The sequence below is a fragment of the Ictalurus furcatus genome, chromosome 15 (assembly GCF_023375685.1).
Source record: "Ictalurus furcatus strain D&B chromosome 15, Billie_1.0, whole genome shotgun sequence".
NCBI classification, from domain to species: Eukaryota; Metazoa; Chordata; class Actinopteri; order Siluriformes; family Ictaluridae; genus Ictalurus; species Ictalurus furcatus.
In genome coordinates, this window is record NC_071269.1 from 13793475 (window position 1) to 13808915 (window position 15441).

A 15441-nucleotide genomic window follows, 5' to 3' on the forward strand; every position below is an offset into this window, starting at 1 on the left:
CTTAAGGAAAATAACTGTGGTTAACAGTTAAACTGAGCGTAGATTAGGGGGTAGCTTGACCCAGACTACAAACGGCAGTAAAGGCCACGATTTGCTTTTTTTTTTACATTGCTTTACCTTTTATAGCCTTTACATATATAACGATAATTATAACATTAATAATAACAATAGTAAATAGCTATCAAAAGTGGTGACAAAAAAACATGCATTTTCAATTTTAATTATTTAACTTTATGTACATACTAATTCTCAAAATACTAAGAAAATAATGATTACACACTAACATTTTTTTACTTTAGTCCATAGTTCTTTTACTACGAAGTAGTATAATCATAATCATATATGTCGCAGCACTCACACAACTGAAGTGCTCTCAGGCACAATAGGTTCTCTGCATGCTCGCTTCACTGCTCAATCCTCGCAAATATCTTTATGTGCATGCAATTCCTGGCACTACACATTCCTTTTTAATGACTATGGGAATCCTATGGGCACTGGAGGTGGTGCGACCGGCAGTAATGCCAAAGCAGGTCAACATCTCCCTGTGTAATCAATGTTACTCATGTAGCTTCCTCAAACTCACTATTGAAGATACCGAAACGCCACAGCCTGAGCTTTGAGAACGGCACAAAAATGTGCATGGTTGGTATTTTCCCGCTATTTTTTATGCCTCAGCCACAGCAAAAGCATTATGTTTTTCGGGTTGTCCGTGTGTCCGTCTGTCCGTACGTCCATCGGTGAGAGTTTCTTGTTAGCACGATATCTCAAGAACGAGTTGTTGAATGTTCGTAAGATGAACTAAGTAGATATTTTTTTCATTGATCCAAACAGTGTCAAGGTCACAGTCAAAGGTCTGAAACAGTTTGCCTTCAACACCTTCCTTTCTTATTAAAGTATATTTTGAGGATATTTGAGGCATACAAATTAGTAACAATATGAGAGAAAGAGAGATAACATGCCTTACAGTAGCAGCTAAAATAGACATAGTATAACTATCTAGCTGGAGCTGTTTTAGGCCTTTTACCCTGAATACTACATGTCAAAATCCAAGGATGCTCAAAGGGACACTTTAAGGAAAGTGGAGCTCCCAGCACTGCCTGTGTTGAGAACTTGAATGAGTGTGGTTCAGGATCTGTACTGCTCTCTGACAACTGGGTCCACACACATGGCTAGAGATGTGTAAAGAGATTAAAGGTTGTCTATCTTGTGGTGTATCAATGGCCTTGTGTGCAGACATGCCTTAAATGCATGCTCATTCCACAGCTTTTAAAAGGAGACGTTAGGGGTCACTGAATGCATTGAAATAGTTGGTACAGTTTTTGTTCTGTGGGGGATGTACTTGTGCATATACAGCCATTGAATATGTGTGTATTCACTGCGCTGGTTAGAAAATTTCCTTTTGGATGACAGGCACATCAATGACACAATGGCATCATATAAAACAAATAGTTCTTAGAAGAGAAGAATTTAGGGCTGTTAAGGCCTGTTCACACCGGGACGTTTTCTCAGCGTGTTAAACGGTCAATGGATATCAACGAGGGTGTTCACACGTAAAACGTGTGGCGTCAAAGCGTATTTTTTTTAACATTTCATTTTTTGACACACCGCGATAAAAACTGGTCAGCCAATGAGATTCGTGCTTTTGTTCACATTCGAAGAGCCACTGAAGTTACATAAAAACCACGACTTGGTGGCTCTCAAGCATAAACCAGTCTTGCTGAGCACATGTCGATACCTGAAGAAGAAGAAAAAGAAGAAGACGAAGCAAACAAGAAGCAAGATGAATGTTGAGCTGCTGGTGTCTTTGGTGTATGACCGCCAAGAACTTTATGATAAACGCCACAGCGACTACAAAAAAACGTGTGTGAACGGCTTTTTGCAAACATGTAAATGCTGGCTCTCTGTTTCTTCTCAGTGATGAGCACGTGTCAGAAACGGAAATCTGTGCAGCGCCACCTTGTGTACCGGGGTATTTCTGCTTTTCAATAAGTGCCATCAACTGTCAGGGAGTTAATTTGCAGTTTCATTCAGCAAGTCGCCCGTGTTTAACGCGTGGGTATGAACACAAAAACACGCGTCGGAAAACGGACCATTTGACGCGTTTAAAAAAAAATGTCCTGGTGTGAACAGGCCTTTAGTTGAGTGCATGTGTGCAAATGTTCTCCTAGGAAAGGATAGCTCTATTCCTGAATATCTGACAGTGTTGACCTTGTGGGGTCATTTGGCTGTTCCCTGTGACGACACCCCCCACCCCAAAAATAAAAAAATGCAGCTAAAAAGGTCCTCACAAGGATTCAGGGTGCTACTGCATTTCTGTAATCATCTATTGGAATGACAGACATCTTTCAAACCACAGCTGTGCCACAAACAGTAGGTTCATACATCCTGCCAACCTTCGTACACATACACACATGCTGTGAAAAATCTGTGCTAAGACAGACAGTCGATGTTCATTTCAGTGATTGCAGTGGCAGAAAAGTTTTAAAAACAATACTCACAGGCACTGTGTATATAATATCACTGGAGTAATAACAGAATGAACAGGATAGCCTACCTCTTGGGATGTAACTGTAATCAGACTGGACTGTACAAGCAAACATAAAATACTAAGGCATTCTGTCCCCTTGACCTCCAATGCAAATGAATGCACATGTATCTTTTAAGGTTTCTATATGTACATAAACCGAGACTTCTTGATGTAGATCCCCCTTTGCTGTAATAATAACCTCCAGTCTTCTGGAAAGGCTTTCCACTAGATTTAGGAGCGTGGCTGTGGGGATTTGCCCATTCAGACACAATACCATTAGTGAGGTCAGGCACTGATGTCAGGTGAGGAGGCCTGGGGTGCAGTCAGCGTTCCAGTTCATCCCAAAGGTGTTCAGTGGGATTGAGGTGAGGGCTCTGTGCAGGCCACTCGAGTTCTTCTACACCAACATTGGTAAACCATGTCTTCATGGACCTCGCTTTGTGCAGAGGGGCACTGGCATGCTGGAACAGTGTGGCAGCAGGGGGTGGCCGAGCATCAGCTTTGGACCGAGAGGAGGCGGACTGAACCAGAATTTAATGCACGATGATTTTCACCTGTGTCATATTACCTCCTGCCTACTTATTTGTGTCTCTTTGTGCTTTCAGGGACTCCCGTAACTGGCCAGAGACACACACACACACACACAGAGAGAGAGAGAGAGAGAGAGAGAGAGAGAGAGAGAGAGAGAGAGAGAGAGAGAGAGTAATATAGCTGGTGGAGCTTACGAGACACACACACACACACACACAAACATGCATGGATGGAGCATGCGCATGTACCTTGAACTTGAACAGGACGACAGCCTTGAGCTAGTGACGGCCCCTTTTTCATTGATTTGTCCCTTTCTGGTTGAGTTTTGGAAAGCACGCTGAAAAGCGCGGTGACAAAAAGCACAAGGCCCAGGCTCTGCCGACTTTCAGCCAGCCTCTCGAGCCTTCTTCTGCGCACACACCCAAACTGGGGTTCTACAAGCAGGTTTGGGCCCCTTTAGTTCTAGTGAAAGGAAATTTTAATACTACAGCATACAAAGACATTCTATACAATTGTGTGCTTCCAACTTTGTGGCAACAGTTTGGGGAAGACCTACATATTGGTGTGATGGTAATTTGTCCACAAACATTTGGCCATATAGTGTATGTAGCTGTCTGTTTGAACTTTAGCAAACTACTAGCTTCTAACATTTGTGCTCTATTTCAATATTTCCTATGGCTTCTTCAATTTCTGCATCATCTAAATAACTATGCATGACTCAAGACTGCAGACCGAGGGTGGAATCGTATGAAAAATTCAATCGTGATATTAAAATTCGCCAGAGTAGTTTTAAAAATAACAGATCTGTTAAGAAATTTTAGGATTACTCTTAGGCTTTAACAACAGATTTCCTTATCACAGTATGTCATCAGACAAGTATTTTTTTTAATATCCTCTTGCTTGTATATACTGCTATTTACATTTCAAAAGATTAATCTTTTAATCTTTTTAATGAAAAAAAAACTGGATGAGTTTCCACTTATTTTTAAATTGTGTTAGTTTGCGATGATTTAGTCACACAATTTAAAATAAAACTGATGTTTTGTACCAGGTTACTATGGCTCCGAATGTCTTGCAACTCATCTCTTGAATGGAACCATTCATAAAAGAACAAAAATATATTTCTCATTTGAATTCATTTTATATTTGGAAATACAGAAACCATTCAATTACTGGAAATTTCAACTTTATATCACTGTAAAGCATTTAAAAAAATCTATCTATTTGTTTATTTATTTAGTGATTGATTTAGATTGTCTAAATGGTCAGACTTGAACCTGTGTTCAGACAGGCCTAATAAGGGGTAAGATAAATACAGTTTAAACAAAGACACAAATCCATGATTTACTGACTTATATTACATGTCACACAAACACACACCAGACAGAGAGGCAGACAGGGAGTAAGCAACAGATGGACAGTTAGTCAAAGAGGAAGGCAGAGCAGGGGTACAGTTGGACATTTCCCATTAGAGCAATTAATGCAAAAAAGAGACTTAAAAAAAAAAAAGAATGCCCCTCCCTTTCTTACTCCCACTGCTCTCCCTCACTCTACATGAAAGGTCTGCTGTGTGGGTAAATGCCCCCTCTTTCCCCAGTATGCACCCGTTAACCCTGTAACCACACACACACACACACACACACACACACACACACAGAGAGAGCAACCAAGTACACTCCCTAAATCCACATGCCACTGGATCTAGTCTCCTGAATCACACACACAATTCAGTCAGAGGGATGACTCCCTGTGCCATGTGGACAGATTGGGTTCTAAAACTAAAACACAAAGGCAGCAATCAAGAGAGTACATTAAAATACTATAGAAATATAAACACTGTAGAACATGCCTCTCATATTGCACAAGCAGGGAAGACTTCAAAACTTAAAAAAAAAAAAAAAAAATCGACTAAAAATTTCTGAACGACATCAGAATTATTTATAATCTATGAGGGAAATTGATTTTAGGTTGATGAGTATTCATGTATAGCCTACTCATGTTTTCTAACTTGTAACTTTATAACATATTTTATAAAAAATTATTTGTTACAAAATTTATTATAAAACTAAGACAAAGACTGTGAGACATAGGGTGGTCATGCCAGAGTTTCTCTCCACAAACACAGACCATGAAATACAAAAAATAAAAAAAATCCTACATAAAAGCAGAATATTATTTACTAATGTTGTCTGTGAATACTGACAAAAATAAAAAATAACAAAAATAACCAAGGGGGAGATCTGAATGTGGGATTTAACAAGCTTAAAGAGGTCTTCGCTTCGTACATGTGCTTCTTCTGGGACTGAAATGGGCCCCTTGGGGTATAAAAAAAAAAAAAGAAGAGAGAGAGAGAGAGAGAGAGAGAGAGAGAGAGAGAAACCAACTGACAATCCCTTAGAATGTCCAGCATTCCTTGATAGTTTGCAGCCATTTCTTTCTACAATACAGCCCCAGTATACATGCACACAGCCATTTATCTCTCCATTACAGAGTCATACATTACGTAGGGGTCATTTATATAAGACATATGGGTAATGAACAAAAAAGAAAACACAAGCTACAAGGCAAAGAAACCCCTGTAGCACTCTTACCTGCACTACTAGTGGCCACAGAGGCCTGTCTGATGCCATTATAAATTTCACTTCGAGTATAAATGATATTCTGAATGGAGGAACGGACCGTGACGATCAACAAAGTGTCTCTAAACTCTACAGGAATACATTACAGCAAGAAACTCAGTGCTGTTCTTCTCTTTAGGAGACACTTTACCACCAAATATGAATTGTATACTGTGCACTATGCAAACCCTTTAAGGTATTAAGGCTTATGATTCAATAAGTTGTCTATAAACTATATTATTCAGTAACTACAATGAACTAATCAGTAACTACAGTGGCCCAAATAGGAAAGTATTGTATAATAAATCTGGATCTGAAAAGAAAACTTTTTCAAAACGTACTGTGTTAAAAACACTGTGCAGTTTAGCATCTCCACATACTGGAGCTCAAAATATCACTTATTCTATCTTACTTATGTTGTTAATTTTATATATATATATTTTTTTTATGTTCATGAAGTGTGACAACAATGTTGGCATCGACTGTGTTTACACAGAGGGATACAATGTCTGAAATATAATATGTGGGTTTTAACTCGTGTATACCAGTATACTTTGTATTACAATTCAAATGTACTAAAAATTAATTAGGTGCTGTTTAAAATTGATTTACTGTTATTGTGTTTATTTATTTATTTCCCCTCTCCCCTTTTCTCTCCAATTTTCATCCAACAGCCAGTTCTACCATATGAACAGCTACCAACTGGGGAGGGTGAAGGCTAACATGCACTTGCTCTACATATGTGAAGTCAACAAACCACATCTTTTCAAACTGCTGATTATGCTCCTTCACAGGGCAGCAAAATACATACCTGAACTCACAGGCATTCGTCGCTAGTACCAATGTTATTGATAAAATAATAATAATAATAATAATAAAATTATAATAAAAAACTTACTTGGGCACTTACACCTCTACTCTGTGCACTTTGCTTCTTCTGGAACTCAGTTAATGGATCTTGTATGGTAGCACTACTTTTATTGTTCTTTGCTTGATATATCGCTTTGCTTGTATTTTCTCATTTGTAAGTCACTTTGGATAAAAGCGTCTGCTAAATGAATAAATGTAAATGTAAATGTATTGACAGGAGTCTGCCATCCCTCCACCCAAGAGACCATGACCAATTTTGCTCCTAGGCCACAGATGGCTATCGTCAGGATTCACACTCTCCGGACGCTAAGGAGAATGCTTATCTTTTGTAACACTTGGGAGCCTTTTTTTTTTGATAATTTATGAAATTATAAGTTATTTCTAGTAGACTCAAAGATTTTGGATCCTAGTGTATCACACAATCAGAGCTGTTCCAATCATTCATTGTAAGTGTGTCTGTTACCCATAGCTACACTCAAATGGGCATGCATGGACCACTCACTGACCCGAACGTAATGAGCATTCATTAATATTGCCGACACAGCACAAAGAGCCAAGCTTCCCTTCAATGCACAGAAGGAAGATACAGGAGTCTACACTCCTAATGGTAAGAATAAACCCGAAGGCCACATAGCTCGGGCCTGACAGCATTTGCTTCAACCCTTTCAAGTGTGAAAAGTCTATCCCATAATCCTGTTAACATCTCTTGTCTATAGTAATATGGTAAATTCATGCACTACATGTGCTTGAGTTCATTAATCACTCTAATGATTAGCTATAGCAGTTATTGAGTGTTCCTTTTGTCCTGGTTAAAGAAAAATAATTGGCCCTCTCCATATTAGGGGATGTGCGACTACTAATTTATAACAGCGCACGCTCCTTATATCTTAATGATGGATGGGGAATGCGATGTCTACAATATAGTATTTGGGAGATTTTTCCACCTTGTTCAACTCCGACCTCAGTAGCATCTGAAAACAAGTCTGGTTTGGCTTCCTTGAGCTGCCATGCACCACTGATCTGACACTAAACTAGCTGAATGCCCAAATGCAATCTTTAACACTGGGCCGATCACAACAGAATTCACTATACCACAGTCTAACGATTATAATGATTTTTTGTTTTTGTTTTAAAGGACAACAAAAATAACTGCTGGAGGAATTCCTTCAGGAATGGGATAAAAAAACAGCTTGTGCACACCTCGCCACTTCATGCACAGTGATATCAAAGTGTTAAACATGCATTAAAGCAAAAGAAACTTAAATATATTTCCCAGCGTAGTCATGTGCAGTTAACTCTAGAACTGGCTTAGTCTGGTCTGAAATATTTTAAGTACATCAACTGCTTTCTTTAATGTCTCACTGTTTTTCTACAGCCCCGACTAGTCAGCGTCCCCACAGCAACGAGCAGTGACCAGTGAATGTACAGTTGAGGCCAAACGTTTACATACACCTAGTCTCAGTTTTTTACATCACATCATGTTACCATACATTTCATTAGACAAGTCAATCTACTTTGTTCACACCAGAGGTCATTGTAAAACACTCAGAGACAGATTTATTTCAGTCTTAATTCACTATATCAGAATTCCATTGGGTCAAAAGTTTACATACACCAAGTTGACTGTCTCTTTAAACGGTTGCTATAATAACTTATAGAATTAGAAGTTAACTGGGAATGCACCTCCTGGGAACGACCGCCATATGTCTAGTTCCTCCTTAGGAGCAATTTTCAAACAATTGAAGGTACCACAAACATTTGTACAAATAATTGTATGCAAATATAAAAATCTTGAGGCCACATATTTGCTGCATCATTCAGGAAGGAGGCACAAATGAAAAGGATGTATGAACTTTGCTCCAAAAGGGTCAACTGAACCCTAAGACAACAGCTAAGGATCTGCTCAAGGAGTTGGAGGCATCAGGTTCCAAAAATGTACATCCACCATTAAGAGAGTCTTACAGTGCCATAGCCTGAAAGGCTGCCATGGAAAGAAAACGCCCCTACTCCAAGACTGGCATTAAAAAGCAAACTTACTGATGTTTGCACCAGGAAAAAGACCTAGCCTTTTGGAGGACAAAAACTGAACTGTTTTAATGATCATCATCATAAAAATAATATATGGTCATAATCATAATCATATAATGCCCATAATGATAAGCGCTATAAATGGAGGCATACAGGTGTGGGTTTAAACCAAAGAACACTATCCCAACTGGGAAACATGGGGGTGGCAGCATCATGTTGTGGGGGGGCTACCCCAAATACTAACAAAGTGTATATAAACTTTTGACCCACTGAACATCTTATATAGTAAATAAAATCTCAAATAAATCTGTCTCTTAGCTATTATTTTGAAATGTCCTCTTAAAGAAATAAATTAAACACCCAAACTAACTTAAAATAGGAAATGTATGGAGATTGTGAAAAATTGAGTTTAAATGTCTTTAGCCTAAGTTTATGTAAACGTTTGGCCTCAACTGTATTATTCAACTAGCCTGTGTAAACCCTGCTCCATATAAACTTACTCATAGTTTTACTGGGTGCATCAGGACTAGTCCTTGTAGCACCAACATCCTTCGTGTTTGGTTTGGCTCACTCTGTTATTCCTGCACACTTGTTTCAAGTCAGTTGGTGGAAACTAGCAGTACAGGTAGCACTTGATATATAAACGTGCAATCTTCTGATGAATGCTAGGGTGAACACTTTGCTTCTGTGCAAGAACCACACACACATTCCCCTCCTGTCAGCTTGTCAACACAGAAATTAGGAGTGTGTGTGTGTGTGATTGAGTGCTGTAGACTATCAAATACCTACAGGGGAATTTTTTGTGATGATACCACACTTCAGACTTCTCCTACAGTATAATACAACAAACACATAGTATTAGGAAATGCTTGGTAGTTACCCTCCATCTCCCTGACTGTCTGTCTCCGGTTGATATCATGACTAAAAGCCACTACGCCCTTGCAGGTACAACTCTTCCTCACACTGATAGCGCTGCACAGACATGCAACAGGAACTGGAATCCACTTTAACCTTGTACTACAGTGTGTGTATGTTTGCAAGTGCTTGAGATATAGTTTATATTGGAGCTGAGGCTCACAAACTCTTACCGTGGCTGTCATCTTGTCACTTTCCGCCATGATAGCGGAGGAATACTTGTTGGATGGCATCACTGCTTGGGTTGTATCTTCTTCTGCGTTTTTTTGTGTGCTAAGCTGTAATAAAAACAAGTGCATATTAATAACAATAAACAAACAAACAAACCAACAACAACAACAACAATAACACTCATTATTCATCCATCCATCCATCTTCTATACCGCTTATCCTTTTCAGGGTCACGGGGAAACCTGGAGTCTATCCCAGGGAGCATGGGGCACAAGGCGGGGTACACCCTGGACAGGGTGCCAATCCATCACAGGGCACACAATCACATACACATTCACACACCCATTCATACACTACAGACACTTTGGACATGCCAATCAGCCTACCATGCATGTCTTTGGACTGGGGGAGGAACCCGGAGTACCCAGAGGAAACCCGGGCAGCACAGGGAGAACATGCAAACTCCGCACACACAGGGCCATGGTGGGAATCGAGCCCCCGACCCTGGAGGTGTGAGGCGAACATGCCAACCACTAAGCCACCGTATTTTTTTCTCCAAATAAGAGTTTAAAGATTACAATAACAAGCATTAGTAGCACAAAACTTTTAGTGCAGATTTAAATCTGTGACTTCAAGGCACAAAGTCATTAAGTAAAGTACCACGGGGACTCAAGAAAGAGAGTAGAAATTCATTTAAGTGAGCTATGGAAATGCTAAATGCTAAGTGAGCTAAATGCACAACTGTGAAAGTGGCAAAGACCCCAAAGTCACTGACAAGTGACAAATAGAATGGGAAATCAATCAAAAAAACAAACAAACAAACATTTACTTCTGCAACCATCTATTTAAAAAGATGTACCTAAAGACCAATGAAGCACCTAAACCATACCCGAGTGATCTTTGGATTTTCCACAGGTATGTAGCGGTCACTGATCCCATTGACCTTTGAGGACGCATGCCCCCTCTAGGAATATTAATGGTAATGATTTACCTAGGTGAGGCCATCCTTATATCAGCCTGTCTTATTTGAATAAACATTACATAAAGACACCTTCTTAAAACACACATTATTCATGCATATTAGCTGGCAGACAGACTTATCTACGAACTGAGGACATGAATAACAATTGACAGTAAAAAATAGTTGTTTCTACAAGTATTTATTGACTCTCAAATGAATTTGGGTGGTGTTGCTGTGCTACAAAACCGAATAACAACCATGCTTTGTCAAAAAAAAAAAGCTTACAACTCCTATACAAATGGAGTGAATGCCCCACCACTCTGGTATGGTGTAACATCAGGTATGTGACAGAACTGTAGGTTCAAGTCTCAGGTAACAGCATTAGTTCAAAATTACTGGCTTGTGGTTGAACACATCAGTTATTCTGACTACTGTAATCAGCTGAAGTGTTGAAAGTTTTGAAAAAAAAAATGCAACCTGCAAAGGTAAAGATGATGGAAAGGCACTACACTTGTGGATAGAAAAAAACAGGGTGTGATTAGTGACTGTCTGAAACTTAAACTCTCCTTTCTCCTCTGTCTATCACACATTCTCTTACTCTATCTTTCTTTTTAAACAGGAGCAAAGCTGTACAAATACAAACACGCTAACTTAACCCATGTCGGAGGCCTTACATTCCTTATTCTCTTCACGACATACTTGTCTTAGTGGCTGGATTATTCACTGTAGTTAATGAATTATCAATAATGATGTTTAAGGGGTGAACAAACCCCTATATTCAGTTGAAACAGGCAACACAAGGTATCCAGGTGCATCCTGCATATAAAGGCAATGTACAGTGACACACTAATCATTTGTGTTCACTTGAGTACACTCACTCCCTCACATACACACACACACACACGAGCAGATGTACCTCATTACATCCCTCTGTATCCTGAGTTATGATGTTTAAGACTTTTTTATGTGGGTCCATAAACAAACATATGTGCTACAGGGCATGTGCGTGCACACACACACACACACACACACACAGACACACACAATGCAGGCCACACAAAGGGAGTGTCTGAGAAGGTGAATAGGTGAATGAATGAGACTGAATGTGAGAATACAAAGAAAGACTACATCAAAGGTGAAAGCCAGAGCAAGGAGATTAGGGACTAAACCTAATGGGAGGGGGTTTTCTGTTTTCTGTAAATGCAGTGTGTGTGTGTGTGTGTGTGTGTGTGTGTGTGTGTGTGTGTGTGTATGTGAGAGAGAAAGAGGGAGAGAGAAATGTATGAGAAATAGAGAATTAGAGGGAAAGTACCCATATGTTCTATATGACTGTTCAAATTCTCTTATGGATGAGAATGATCCCATTCCTAAATGGTTCACTTTAAGAACACCAATATAATTTTACATTAATTGGCCTTGAAAGTCAGGTATCACTAAAAGCAGATTACCTCTAGTAAAGATTCTGGACATCTCCAGAAATCATCTCTGTAGACCGAGACTGTTTACTCCTTAAAAACATCAGATCAGGTGTAACCCACTGAAATGCCAGCAACTCATTAAACCCAATTGTCAACCTTCGACCTTTGAAAAACAGGAAGGTACTAAACATGCGTAAAATCTACATTCCATAAATTCTTCTCCATTACATGGTACCTAATTCAGTCCCTGCCTGCCCAGGGAACATTACAGGAAGCAAGTTCTGGGTGCATTTGAGTGTTCTCAGAACTTACTATTTTCTATCTTAACCATGTTATATGTTCATATTCATTTACTAAGTTTCTTTAAATCACATCTAGAATGAGAATAGGTAGAAACAATCGAAGGGAACTTTTCTTATACTAGAGGTGTCAGGCTCCAGTCGTGGTGAGGTTACAGCACTCTAGGGTGTAGTAAATAATTTAGCACAATATATTCAACTTCTCAGGTAATTACTGAGGCTGTAGTTGGAAATCTGTGTAAGCTTGTGGCCTTCCAGAACCTCAGTTTGATACCGAAAATCTTTTTCATTGGTCTAAATAATAATAATAATACTAAATCAGGTCCTCCCATTTCTCAAAGGCATACAAGTAGGTTGATTGGCTGCTCTTAATACCCTCTAGGCATGAATAATTGTGCAGATGTATGTGTGTGTGTGTGTATGTATACATTATGCCCTGCAATGGACTCTGATCACATCCAGGGTGTATACCTGCCTCATGCCTAGATCCACTGTGACCCTGACCAGTTATAAAAGACGAATGAATGAAAGAATTAATGTATTTCTGTCTTTCTATGTTTCCAAAAAATGCAATCACTGTTCGCCATTGTTCCAATGACCAATCACTGATCACCATTGTTCGTTCCACATGTGAGCTCTGTTCTTGGCAATATTTACAATTAATAAAAGCAAATGGCTTTTGATTTCTTCTAATAACATTACCTTTATGTACTCACTACCACGGCGTCATTTTTTTCCCGCATTCTTTGTAAAAAAAAAAAAAAACCCCAAAAAAACAAAGACAACAAAACTTGCAAATACATAGTCAATTTGTAGTGCCATTAGCTTAATTAAATATTATTTCTGTTAGAAATAAGTTATAATCTATTATTTTCTATTTCGATAAACCTGTTATATTCTGAAAATCTTCTTACTTCATGCGACACGTTTTCATATGCAAATGAGCACGGTAATTCAATGAATATGCAAATGAGGCCATGGCGTCATCTCGTGGCTTCCAGCGATTTTTTGAGTAAGCATTAGCTACTTTACCCTGAAAAGACTTGGTAACACTGTCTTTGATTAGTGCAGCACTAATCAAAACGGCACGTGCATAGTCGAAATGAACATACTAACGTAACAGATAATAATAATAATAATAATAATAATAATAATAATAATAATAATAGTAAACCATGTTTGATGTTTGAATATATTGTAATAACCTGTTATAAAACAATATTCGGGATAAAAGCTGTTTTCACGGAGTAATTATAAAGTGTAGGACGAAACCAGCAGTTAATTTAATGTAGGCTACAGTAGACTCAGAACCATCAAATCCAGTAAGTCAGTCAGTAAAGTCATTCCTGCGCGAGGGCCTGTGGGAATTTCGCGCGCGCCGCCGCCTAAACGCCAATTAGTGCGAGTCACACTATTTGAAGCGCGAGAGAGCAGACAATTCATCTGCCTCGCGCCACATTCTCACTGCCTTTTCCCCCTCAGTTCGATTTTTTATTTATTTATACAGGTGCTTTGCTCATCAGATCATTGCGTGAAGCCGCTTTCCTACCGTTATACCTGAATCAGAACTATAAGCCACTTCATCCTCCTGCGCCGCACTGTGAATAAAACCTGAAGCCAAATCAACACGCAACATGATATGGATTGCAACAGAACGGCGATTGTATCGGCAAAACCACAGCTTCCTGATTGCTCTGAAAAAAAAAGTTTCTCAGGAATAGCTATTTCGTTTCAATAAGGATTTCTACACCCAGCGCAGAGACATGGTGTGAACCCAAATCACAGCAATCATTATTATAACCTATGACTTTGACCTATCGACGTTATCATAGCACAAAATGTTGGGCCGTGCGTGATACACATGCAACAGCCGCACAGTAGAACTTGGCGAAGCAAAACCCTCTAAATTATAAAGCCATGTATGTGAGAAAGTTGAGGTTTTTAATCGAAGGTTCTCCAGAGACATTGCAAAGAGAAAAAAAGAATAAATGCAGTCCAAACATGGAAAGTGGAAACAGTCTGACCAATTCCCGTTTCCATGCATGGCACTTACATAATCGTTCTTAAGAAACTTCTAACGCGTGATTCATACAGCTAGCCTACTATTTCCCCCATGAAAGAAAACTTTTTGTTGTTGTTGTTTCATTTGCATTATGAAATAAGAGTAAAATCGTATAATATGCAGGTAAGCTGTACCTCCAAACGTGCGCGGTCTGAGTGCAGTTGAACTCTCACCGAGCGCGCGCTCCGAGCAGCTCCATGCAGAAGAGGAATGAAACTTACCTGTTGCAGGAATGTTGGTGTTTAAGGCGCGGGACAGCACGACACTGACGAATCCTTCTCGGTAGTCCTGAGGTTGCTAAGCCGTCGCGGTGAGTCACAGTTCACCTCGATCTCACCCACGCATTTAAACCCTCGGGGCGAGTATGTAAATCTGGTCTCGTTCTTGCTCGGTGGCTGCCGCAGTGCTCAGGCGTGACTTTTTTTTTTCTTTTTTTTTTTCCCGGGTCTCGAATCACACCAACGCAAAATGAAACTATATTTACCTTAACAGATTTAAACGCTTTCTTTCCACGCTATTCTTACTTGTAAGGCGCACCTGGTAATACTGTAGCGCAGTGCTTTTCAAACTTTCTGTAGTTAGGCAACCCGTATAGACTATTTATTGGAATTGTTTTATTTATTTATTTTTATTCCTTAACTTCTGAGTTGTCGTTAGATTCCAATTCTTTATAAGCATAAAGTAGTATATAGTAACACTAATATCACCACTTTGGTTTCAAAAACCACGGATGGCAGAATCATGGCTGTATACTATATATTCAGAACCTTAAAGAAATATTTAGGCTATATGCGCACATTTTTTTATTCCATGTAAGCAGTAATTTAGCTCCAGTTTATAAAATATTGAGCTACAAAATGATACAATGTATATCCCACAAGTTAGTCCCGTCTAAGCTCTATTTACTGTTAAAAATGTGGACAAAGCCTGTATACTATATATTCTAAAGCAATTAAAGCAAATAAAACGCACTATATATATATATATATATATATATATATATATATATTCTTCAACAGTTTCTTTTTTTGCGTTACCCTG

At 39.1% G+C, this 15441-nt stretch overlaps 1 protein-coding gene across 3 annotated transcripts in view; it reads right to left on the minus strand.

Annotated features, from left to right (window-relative positions):
* Nucleotides 1-15270, minus strand: part of dnmt3bb.1 (DNA (cytosine-5-)-methyltransferase 3 beta, duplicate b.1) — a 51267-nt gene extending 35997 nt beyond the window's left edge. For 2 of the 3 annotated variants that reach the window (XM_053642890.1, XM_053642888.1), the window contains exons 1-2: nt 14622-15270; nt 9663-9767 (exon numbers count right to left, since the gene is read on the minus strand). In XM_053642890.1, coding sequence (XP_053498865.1) covers nt 9663-9722 — 60 coding nt within the window. In that variant the 5' untranslated portion in view covers nt 9723-9767; nt 14622-15270. Of the gene's footprint in view, nt 1-9662; nt 9768-14534; nt 14581-14621 lie in introns of those variants that run through there. The other variant, XM_053642889.1, reaches the window with a different exon arrangement.
* Between the last annotated feature and the right edge of the window lie 171 nt (nt 15271-15441).